Consider the following 12,509-nt stretch of genomic DNA (forward strand, 5'->3'; position numbering starts at 1 on the left):
ACCAGGCAAATGAGAAAGGATAAACCTTATCAAAACACTGACCCAAAATCAGATACAGTTACTTTAAAAAAAAGAAAGAAAGAAAAATAAGAAACAGGAAATAAACCTGCTGCAATGTAAAAAGTATTATTTGCTAGCAAAAGTTGCAACAGTAAAAAATCAATATGAGAATGATTACCTCCATTTCAGTGGGTCGATACATCTGTCAGTGTTTTTAATATTACTGTACTTTAGTTGAGATCTTACCTTATTCCAAGTAATTATGGGCTGTGGTTCTCCTTGAGCATGACATGAAATGTTTATATTCTTTCCAACCTCGACACTTGTATCCTGAGGACGTTGAGTAAACACTGCAAGAGCTGTAGAAACAAACCAAAATAACATCATGTCAAATAATATCATTTTTGTCAATATATGCCAGCTGAGTCAAAGGTATGAATCTGAATGTCACATTGGTTAAGCACACTAGTTTTTTAAAAATCAATTACTTGGACATCTAGGGGAATAACAAGCATCACACCCATGTTGGCACCAAGTAGAGCAGAGGTGAGAGCAGGAATTAGGCAAAAGGAATGCACTGAAACTTTCACTACATTTGCATTTTTAACACGTATCTCTTCAGCTGAGCTGTGGGTACAGCATTTTCATTATTCTGTCTCAGTACTTTTTGTTAAGTGTGAAATAAAACTATATGGTAACATCAAAATTTATTTGTGGCTAAGATAAAAAGATCCAGCTCTTCAGTGAGCATCTCATTTCCTCAAAAAACACAAACTACCATAACACACCTAATATGAAATAGATAATTGAGATAGCTCTATAACTATCGAAAAATGAATTCCTAATCCTTAAAACTCCCCAAATAAGAAATCCCCAGGAAGGAATTAAAATTATTTTACCAGGGAATTTGACCCAGTGTTTAAAAAATGTAACAGCAATTTTATAGACTCTCCTCTATAAAATAACAGAGGAGGGAATATTCCCCAACTCCTTTTGGGAGGCTCATCCCAATATCAAAACCAGATGACGACTATAACAAAGAAAAAAAAACTACAGTCAAATACTTCTCATGAACATATACACAAAAATCATTAACAAAATATCGGCAAATAGAATTTATCAATATGAAAAGGTTTAGTCATCATGAGTAAGTAAGGTTTATTCCCAGGATGCAATACTGGTTCAATATTTGAAAATAAATCAATATAATCCATCGTATTAATAGCTAAAGAAGAAAAATCACATAATAGTATCAATAAATAAAAAGTGCTTGCATATATTCAACACTCATTATAAGTTAAAGACCTCTCAGAAAGAAAATAAAAATAGAGGGGAACTTCTACAACTTGGAAAAGAACATGTACAAAAGCCCTAGAGTAAGGAAACACAGTGAATACTTTTCACATAGAAAATAAAGCAGGGATATCTGCTCTCTCCAGTCTCATTCAACACAGTACTGCAATTTCTAGCCTGTGCACCATGGCAAGAAAAGGACATAAAAAGCAAACAGAATGGAAAAGAAGAGATAAAACTGTCCCTATTTGCAGATGAAATTATTGTCTATGTAGAAAATCCAAAGACATATAAAAAATACTCCAAAGTGAGTTCAGCAAGGTCTCTGGATACAAGACAAATGTATTAATATATAGATAGTATTTATTTTATATACAATCAATGAACATATGGACATGGATTTTTTTAAAAAAAAAATGCTCAAAAGCATGAAATAATTAGGTATAAATTTAACAAAATATCTACAGTACTTATAAACTAAAAGCTAAAAAATACTGTAGTACAAAATCAAAGATAAAAAAATGAATAAACACATATGCATGGATTGAAAGTCTAAAGACAGTAAAGATGTCATTTCTTTACAAGTTGATATACAGGTTTAATGTAATTCTCATTAAAATTCCAGCAAGATTTTTTCATAGATATAGATGAGATTATTCTAAAATTTATGCGGAAATGCAAAGGAACTAGTATAACTAAACAGTTTTGACAAAAAAGAATAAAGTGAGAGCAATTAATCTACTGGATTTTAAGATGGGTCATATAGCTGCAGTAATCAAGACTGGTATTGAGGAAACGGCAGACACAAACACAAATATCAATGGGACAGAGCAGGAACCCAGTAATGGGCCCACACAAATATGTTCTATAGATTTTAACGGAAGTGCAGAAGCAGTTCACTGGAAGCCTTTCAACCAATGGTACAATAGCAAATGGATAACTATAGGCAGAAGAATAAACCTTTACTTAAGTCTCATACTTTATAAAAAAAGTAAATCAAAATGGACAACAAACTTAAATATAAAATGTAAAACTATTATTTTAAAAATAGTAGAAAATCTTTGCTATTTAAGCCAAAAGTTCTTTGACTTTGCATAAAAAGCTTGATCTATTAAAGAAAAAAATTGGTAATCAGGACTTCATCAAAATAAAAAATTCTGTGCTGTGAACACCATGCTGAGAGTATCAGAAGGCAAGTTATAGACGGAGAAAATATTTGTAAACCACATATGCAGAAAGGCATAGGGTCTAAAATATATAAAGAACCCAACAATTCAACAGTAAAATACCAAACACTTCAAACAGATAATGGACAAAAGGCATGACATTGTACTGAAGAGGATATACAGATGGCAAATCAGCATATGAAAAGGTGCTCAAAATCAGAAGTCATTAGGGACATGCAAATTAAAACCACAAGGTGATATTACTACACACCTATAAAAATGGCTGAAATACAAAATAATGAAATTACAAATTGCAGGCAAGGATGCAGGGAAACTGAATTACTCATACATTGTGGGTGGGAATATAAGATGGTACAGACACTCTGGAAAAGAGTTTGGAAACTTCTTTAAAAATTTAAACATGTGGCCGGGTGCAGTGACTCATGCCTATAATCCCAGCACTTTGTGAGGCTGAGGTTGGCGGATCACCTGAGGTCAAGAGTTCGAAACCAGCCTGGCCAGCATGGTGAAACCTTGTCTCTACTAAAAATACAAGAAATTAGCCAGGCATGGGGGTGCGAGCCTGTAATTCCAACTACTTGGGAGTCTGAGGCAGGAGATCGCTTGAACCCAGGAGGTGGAGGTTTCAGTGAGCCACTGCACTCCAGCCTGGGCAATAGAGTGAGACTCCATCTCAAAACAAAACAAAACAAAACAAGTCCAAAAATGCACAAGCCAAGCACTATGGTAGTAAAATATGCAGTCTTTTAGGAAAGCTACCAAACTGTCTTCCTTTTTTTTTTTTTTTTCTTTTGAGACAGGGTCTCACTCTGTCACCCAGGCTGGATCTTCGATAAAGGAAATAAGTGCTTTCATCATATCTTTCTTGTATGTTTATGTATTTCTGAAAAAAAATTATGGTAACATCAAAGATTTATTACTGACAAAGATAAAAAGGTTCAGTTCCTCTGTTGGAATCTTATTCTTCTCATGTATTTAAACCTCATGCTATATTCTAAGTTAACACATGCATTTCAGAATGCTGAGACCATGGCTGATTGATGCCTGACAATGCATAATGGACATCTCATGAGGACCAGGGTCAGCCTATGAGGCAGTGACGCTCCTGATCCAATCAAGACGTCTCCAGTGTCTCACTTTTCACATCATAGCCTCCTTTGTCTGATGTCCTTTATTGCCAGCTGCTTTCACCTCCTGTCACAACAGATGCTCATTACCACGAGCTGTGCCATCACTTGTAATATTTTGGATATATCTAACACCACACTCTAAAGCAAAGTTCTTCTCACTATGCCCTTGCATCTCCTCATTTGGACTTTACCTAGACTTGGAAGGCGATCTGCTTCTTTCCTGGTGACCAACAATCTTCTAGTCTCATTCCCTTTCCTTTTCAGCCAAGCTCCTGTGAATAAATAGAAGCTTGAAAGATCCAATCCTTCAGGATGAATCCCAAGCGGCTAACTGTGCTTAAATGTAAAATAGAGCCAAACAGCCATTTCCTGACCAGAGGTGACACACATACTCTGAGATCCCTGAAAACACACATCTTTTTAACTTCAAGACCTTCAGAGCTTACCTGAACCAACCAATCAGAACTCAGCAAGTTTGAATCATTCATTTGCATAAAGGAACCTGATTGGGAACGTGGGCAGAAACTTTTGCTACAAAACTTGAACTCTCTCTTTGTTCTCTGGAACGCACCTTTGTTTTACACTAGGGGTTGTGCCTCTCCAGTTTGCAAACTGTTCACTGGAATAAAATCTCTCCTTCAAATTCCTTTTCAAAGAACTTTTATTCAGGATCCCAAGTTTTATCACCTTTACCACCTTTCTTCCAAAATGCTAAACTCCTTTACCCCATTGTTCTTTCATTCAACTACCCTCCACCATTTTCTTGCATTTCTTCTCACAAAATATCTGGAGTAAAAACAGAGTGATCCTATGTCCTGGTTTGTCAGGAACAAACTGCCCTTGTCAATCCAGATCCTATTTTACATCAACAGCAATGAATTTCAAGCATTTACTTCTCTTTCAAGTCACCTACTTCATCTCTTGGAATACCCTTCTCCTACACAATATTGACTTCTCCACAAAGAAAACAGAATCCATCAGACTATAAATTCCTCAACTTCTATACTCCTCTTCCACAGAGGTGTCATTCAATCTATACACCCATTCTTACCTCCCCTCCTATCCTCATCTAAACTGAAAAAATCACTCTTCTCTTAAAGGTCACTTGCAAATCTCACCCCATCTTGCCACCTGAGTGATCTTAAATTATTTAATGCTCATGCTCTTCCATCTTTTCAGCCTCTCCTTCCTTTAGAAAATGCCTAGGAAAAACAGGTCCTTCCCCTTGTTCCGCATGACCCAGCCCCATCTCCACTGCTGTCTCTTTACTGTTTCCCTCTTCACTTGTTTCCAAGAAACAGATACGTTTCTCTGCTTATGGCCTTTCTATCCCCTTTATGCCACAGCCACTTTCATTAAAGCTTCGATTTCCTTGACTGTATGAAACTGCCCTTGTTCAGAACCTTAAAAAAAATTTCAGTCTTTACTGAATGCAACTTTTTGTGGCTTTTGACACATTTGATTCTCTCCTTCTGGGAATAACTTTTTCTTAGCTGTTAAAACTCTTGTCTCCTCAGGGATTTTGTGTAACCCAGAGGCTGGGAATTCCTCTATAGTATCACTCATAGCTTTTTCTTCTCTCTACATTCCAAGGGGTTCCAATTCTTGGTCTTCTCACCTTTTCACTCAACGCACGACCTCAGTTCTAAATTAGTTCATTAATAACCATGGAGTTTACATCTTAGGTCCACGCTCAGAAACCAATCGTTTCATGGATACCTACATTAATTCTCAGAAAGGATAACAAATTTGACTTTTTCCCAAGCTGTATTGACTATGTTTTCCCATTTGTTAATTGAATTCTTTTTATTAAATTAGGGAATTCTTTATATGTTTACAGATATCAAAACACAAAACACACTTGTCAGTTATATATATTGCAAATATCTGCTATTTCTGACTGACAAATAGAATATCCAAATTTTAATGTAGATAAGATTATCCTCTTTTCTGATAGGCTAATAGTGTCCTGTAATTTGTTTTGCAAATCTTTCTATACTACTATCATAATAATTTTACTTCTTGTTCAAAAAGAGTTAAATGTCTTAAATATTAAAACATTTTTATCTGGAATTGATTTTGATGTGTAGGGTGATATAAAGATGTAATTTCACCTTCTCCCTGTGGATAATGAGTTTCCCAGAACTATTATTGAGAAGCCATAGTTTCTGCTCATGCTTACACATACCGTTTTTTGTTTTTTTTTGTTTTTGTTGTTTTGTTTTGTTTTGTTTTGTTTTGTTTTTGTCTCTTTGGTAAGTTGTTAATCCTTGGGCCAATCATACAATATGTTATTCCTGAGTAGTATACAGTAATACCATCTTGGTATTTGGATGATCTAGGTTATTTTTGGATTTTTGTTATTCCATATGCCTTCCAGAATTATCCTTTCAGTTTCCATCAAGAACTCTTTTAGGGTTTTGATGGGAATTGCATTGATCTATAAATCAATGGTGGAAGAATTAGCATCTTTACAATAGTAAGTCTGTCTTCTTCAATTTCTTACAATGACATTTTATTTTTCTTCTACACAATTCTTGCACATCTTTTGTTAGATTTATTTTTAACTTATACTTTCTCGTCATTTTAAGGAGTTTTGCTTTTAAAATAAAATTAGACATTTTGTTGCTGGCACGTAGAAAGAAAAATAGTTTTTACTTGTTAATGTCATATCCAATGATCTTCCTAAACTTTTAGGTCTGATAGTTTATTTGTAGATGTTTTTGGATTGTGTATGAGGAAAATTCTATTATATACAAATAAAATTGTATGTATTTCTTCTAAAGTCATAACATTTGTTTTCTATGTCTTGCCTTTTTGTAAAGACTAGACCTTCCATTACAACACTGAGTACATGCAATCTTTTTCTTAATTTTCAAAGGAATATTTTGGCCAGGCCCGGTGGCTCATGCCTGTAATATCAGCACTTTGAGAGGCCAAGACGAGTGGGGATCACTTGAGCCCAGGAGTTTGAGACCAGCCTGGCCAACATGGTAAAAACCTGTCTCTACTAAAATACAAAAATTAGCTGGATGTGGCGGAGCGTCCCTGTAGTCCCAGCTACTGGGGAAGCTGAGCCAGGAGAAGCGCTTGAAGTCGAGAGGTGGAGATTGCGGTGAGCAGAGATCGCACCACAGCACTCCAGCCTGGGTGACAAAGTAAGACTCTATCTCTAATAATAATAATAATAATAATAATAATAATAATAATAGAAATATTTCTAACATGTCACCTTTAAAAATGTAATTTTCTATAGTTTTATTTCTACAAAAAAAGGGGTTTTTTTGTAGAAAACATTTTATTTCCATATTGCTAAGACCTTCTCTTAATAATTAGTTAATAAATTTGATCAAATGTTTTCCCTGCATCTTTTAAAATGATTTGTCCTCCATTAATCTAGCAATATCAGTGGAGTCAGTGGGGCAATATTTTTTACAGAGATTAAGATTTTTTTGTCCATAATTTCTTTTATTAATTTGAAGTGTATTTCCTCTTATATTATCTGCAAAACTTTGTTTAAGACTGGGTTGACTTTTAGGATATTTACAGAATTCATCTGTAAATTTGCTGCCACTACTCCTTTCTTAACCTTTATTTAAACAATTAATTTGTTGGTTTTCTAATTCATCACTTTCACTTTTCTGATTTGAAACTTATAATCGTATTTTTATGCTTTACTATTTACCCTTAGTATCTGTGGCATTCATACTTACAAGCCTGAAATTAATAGATTAACCAACCTATTAGCCAACACCTCATCTCAGATATGTAAGAATATTATAAAACTTTAATTCCAATAACCATTTTTCCAACATATATTCCATTGTAAGTCAGTATTTAATTGTATAATTTTATTCAATGTCATACCTTAATGATTACAATTGTTATTACTGAATGTGGAAAATATTTTAATATTATCTATATGTTCATCAGATTCTTTATTCACTATTGAATTTCTTTTTTTGAATCTCAGCTCTTTTAAGATTTTGTCTTTCTTCAAGAAGATAATCTTTAGCCCTCATTCTTGAATGCTTTGATGGGTATACAATACTATATTATCAGTTTTATTTTCTGAAACTATCTTTACTTAGCTCTTATCCATGAAGGAGTTGATGCTTATATAATATTAGATTTACAGTTATTTTTGTCAAAATACTTTGAAGAATCGATTCCAGCATCTTTTGGTTTCTGTTGCTACTGACATAAAGCCTGTTGTTAGTTTAACTGCTGTAAGTGATTTGCCTTTTTTCTCTGACTGTCACTTCACTCAGCTCTCTGCTCAAATGTCATGTCCTTCTAGAGGTATCCCCTGACCTCTCTTTTTAAATGACATGTCCTGGTACATTTTTCTGGCCCTATGCCTTGTTGCTTCTTCATCACACTTAACACTCTCTGGAATACAGGAGATTTATTTCCTTTTCTTTCCCTTCAGATGAGAAGCATCTTTTCCAAGAGAACAGGGATTCTTCTGCTGTATTTACTGCTAAGTCACCAGTGACTAAAATAGTGATACCACATGGTTTGTACTCAATATACATTAAATGTATTTTGTACCATGTACCAAATGGTTCCAGAATGTTTGCTAATAATCTTTTTGGAACTACTAGGAAATAAGAAGGTTAAAAATACTAGAATTAAGACACTATGAATTCTAGTATGCTCTATTGCAGATTAATGGCATTGATATTATCCCCCCCAAATTATGATAATCATGAGCATTTATTAGATGAGGAAAGTGAGTCACAGAATTATGACAGAACATAACACAGATCAGTGGCCATAGACACAATATATCATGATTTTAGCATTCTATAGATTGCCTCTTTACAGAGATGAGGTAGTAAAAACAGGGTACAAAGGAACTCTTTATAAAGGATTTCTAATGATTGAACATCTATACCCAAGAAATATCAATTAATAGATCATATCACCCAGATAAAGAGCTCTGTCCTTTCCACATTTTATCAAGTATATGGATAAATACACACAAAAAAGTCTTCATTGGCCGGGCACGGTGGCTCACGCCTGTAGTTCCAGCACTTTGGGAGGCTGAGGTGGGCAGATCACGAGGTCAGGAGATCGAGACCATCCTGGCTAACATGTTGAAACCCCGTCTCTACTAAAAATACAAAAAAAAAAAAAAAAAAAAGGAGCCAGGAGTGATGGCATGCACCCATAATCCCAGCTACTCAGGAGCTGAGGCAGGAGAATCACTTGAACCCAGCAGGTGGAGGTTGCAATGAACTGCGATTGCTCCACTGCACTCCAGCCTGGGTGATAGAGCGACATTCAGTCTCAAAAGAAAAAAAAAAAAAAAGTTCTCACCAGTGTTTCTTGTATGCTTGTTTTTTGTTTGTTTTTTTAGATGCAACATATTTGGAAGATAAAATAATTATACTGGACTCCAGTCAAGAATAGAAAGGTATCGTTGCAGCCTGGTAGAATAGCTGAAAAAAACAAGTTAAAATTTAAAAATGTATAAATTTGGGGAATTTTTTAGATTACATAAAATTTTCTTTACAAATAGAAGATGTAGATAATGAGAACAAATAATTAGTGTGGAGGCAAGGTGGAGGCAACCAAGAGGAAACAGTATGGAGGCATGGCAATTCAGACAAAGAACCCAAAAAGAAACAAAAAAGAGGACGAGTGGCCAGCTAAGCTGAGAGCCACCGCAGAGGAGGTGGAGGAAGAAGATGGAGACTGGATCCCAGGCCGTGTTTGCAAGGGGGAGTGAAAAAACAAGGAATGGATTTTCATCTTTTCTCCCAGAGGAATAAATAAATTTCAGAACAAGACATTTTATGCAGGACTTGAGAATGTTGATGCCTCATTCTAAAGCAGACACTAAAGTGGATCGTAAGTATAAATAATTTGTGATTAGCGAGCTCTGTGAAATGAAAAACTGTAATAAATGCATCTACTTTGAAGCTAAGAAAAAACAGGATCTCTTTATGTAGCATTCAAATTCATCTCATGGACCATCTGCTAAACTCCTTGTTCAAAATATTCATACCCTAGCTGAACTAAAGATAACTGGAAACTGTTTGAAAGGTTCTCGGCCCCTTTTGCCTTGACCCAGCTTTTGATGAATTACTACATTATGGTTTGTTAAAGGAACTCTTAATTCAGATCTTTAGTACACTGTGCTATCATCCCAAAAGCCAACCATTCATGGGCCATGTGTTCACTTTCATCATTTTGGATAACAGGATATGGTTTCAGAAGTTTCATATCATAGAAGAAGATGTTGCTCTTGTAGAAATAGGACCTTGTTTTGTGTTAAATCTCATAAACATTATTCAGGGAAGTTTTGGAGGACCAACTTTATATGAAAATTCTCACCACCAGGCACCAAAAATGCATTGTCATGTCATAATATCCATCACACCTGCAAAATACAGAGAGAATCAGCAAGTGAAAGATGTGCAGAAACTGAGAAAGAAAGTGCCAAAGATCGTTCTTCCTCCTGATCCCCCTGTTCAGACCACAGTGGAATAAAATTGAAAATAAACTCCGAAAGGAACCTTCAAAACCATGCAAGTACGTAGAAATTAAACAGTCTGCTGCTGAATGATCATTGGGTCAACAGTGAAATCAAGATGGAAATTTCAGAACTGTTTGAGCTGAACAATACTACACAACCTATCAAAACCTCTGGGATAAAGCAAATACGGTGCTAAGAGGGAAGTTCATAGCCTTAAATGCCTACATCAAAAAGTCTCAAAGGGCATAGACAGACAATGGAAGGTCACACCTCAAGGAACTAGAGAAAGAAAAACAAACCAAACCCAAATCCAGCAGAAGAAAAGAAATAACAAAGATCAGAGCAGAACTACATGAAATTGAAGCAAACAAGCAAAATACAAAAGACAAATGAAAAAAAAAAAAAAGCTGGTTCTTCGAAAATATAAATAAAATTCATAGGTCATTAGCAAGATTAACCAAGAAAAGAAGAGAAAAGAACTAAATAAACTCAATTAGAAATGAAACCGGAGATATTACAACCAATACCACAGAAATACAAAAGATCATTCAAGGCTACTATGCAAACCTTCATGTGCACAAACTAGAAAACCTAGAGGAGATGGATATATTCCTGAAAATATACAATCCTCCTACATTAAACCAGGAAGAAATAGAAACTCTGAATAGACCAACAGTAAGTAGTGAGATTAAAACAGTAATAAAAAATTTGCCAAAAAATGTCTAGAATTCACAGCTGAATTCTATCAGACACTCAAAGAAGAATTGGTATCGATCTTACTGACACTATTCCACAAGATAGAGAAGGGGGAATTTTCCCTAAATCATGCTATGAAGCCAGTATCATCCTAACACCAAAACCCAGGAAAGGACATAATAGAAAAAGAAAACTACAGCCCGGCACAGTGGCTCACTCCTGTAATGCCAGCACTTTGGGAGGCCGAGGCAGGTGGATCACAACGTCAGGAGATTGAGACCATCCTGGCTAACACGGTGAAACCCCATCTTCACTAAAAATACAAAAAAAAATTAGCCGTGCGTGGTAGCTGGCGCCTGTAGTCCCAGCTACTCGGGAGGCTGAGGCAGGAGAATGGCGTCAACCCTGGAGGCAGAGCTGGCAGTGAGTCAAGATCGCGCCACTGCACTCCAGCCTGGGCAACAGAGCGGGACTCCGTCTCAAAACAAAAATAAAAAAGGAAGAAAGAAAACTACAGACCAAGACCCCTGATGAATATAGATGCAGAAATCCTTGACAAAATACTAGCTAACCAAATTCAACAGCATATCAAAATGTTAATCCACCGTGATCAAATGAGTTTTATAACACGGATGCACAGATGGTTTAACATACGCAAATCAGTACGTGTGATACACCACATAAACAGAATTAAAAACAAAAATAGCATGATCATATCAATAGATGCAGAAGAAGCATTTGACAAAATCCAGCATCGCTTTATGACGAAAACCCTCACCAAAATTTGCGTAGAAGGGAAATATCCTAAGGTAATAAAAGTCATATATGATAAACCCACAACCAACATAATACTGAATGGGGAAAAGTTGACAGCACTACCCCTGAGAACCGGAAAAATACAAAGATCCCCACTCTTACTACTTCTATTCAACATAGTACTGGAAGTCCTAGACAGAACAATTGAACAAGAGAAAGAAATAAAGGCCATCCAAATCAGTAAAGAGGAAGTTAAACTCACTGTTTGCTGATAATAAGATTGTATACCTAGAAAACCCTTAAGGCTCCTCCAAAAAGTTCCTAGAACTGATAAATGTGTTCAGCAAAGTTTCAGGATAGAAAATTAATGTACACAAATCAGTAGCACTGGTATATACAGGAGCAACCAAACTGAGAATCAAATCAGGAACTCAACTCCCTTGACAATAACTGCAAAAAATAAAATAAACTACTTAGAAGTATACCTAATCAAGGAGGTGAAAGAGCTCTACAACGAAAAGTTCAAAACACTACTGAAAGAAATCATAGATGACACAAATGAATGGAAACAGATCCTGTGCTCATGAATGGAGATAATCAATATTGTGAAAATGATCATACTGCCAAAAGCAATCTAAAAATTCAATGCAATTCCCATCAAAATACCACCATCATTCTTCACGGAACTAAAAAAAGCAATTCTAAAATTCAAATGGAAGCAAAAAAGAGCCTGCATAGCCAAAGCAAGACTAAGCAAAAAGAACAAATCTAGAGGCATCTCATTACCTGACTTCAAACTGTACTATAAGGTCATGGTCACCAACACAGCAAGGAACTGTTACAAAAATAGGCACATAAACCAATGGAACAGAACAGAGAACCCAGAAATAAAGCCAAATACCTATGGCCCACTGATCTTCATTAAGGCAAACAAAAACGTAAAGTGGGGAAAGGATACCC

General features: G+C 35.6%; 1 protein-coding gene and 1 pseudogene across 1 annotated transcript in view; one reads left to right on the plus strand and one right to left on the minus strand.

Moving 5' to 3' along the window:
* The window catches only part of PXDNL (peroxidasin-like), a 560,917-nt gene that overhangs the window by 131,117 nt on the left and 417,291 nt on the right, over positions 1–12,509 (minus strand). The window contains exon 13 of the mRNA XM_011994460.1: positions 247–359. Coding sequence (XP_011849850.1) covers positions 247–359 — 113 coding nt within the window. The remainder of the gene's footprint in view (positions 1–246; positions 360–12,509) is intronic.
* LOC105549827 lies at positions 523–10,111 on the plus strand (annotated as a pseudogene).

This window comes from Mandrillus leucophaeus, unplaced genomic scaffold, assembly GCF_000951045.1.
Source record: "Mandrillus leucophaeus isolate KB7577 unplaced genomic scaffold, Mleu.le_1.0 Scaffold458, whole genome shotgun sequence".
Lineage (NCBI taxonomy): Eukaryota > Metazoa > Chordata > Mammalia > Primates > Cercopithecidae > Mandrillus > Mandrillus leucophaeus.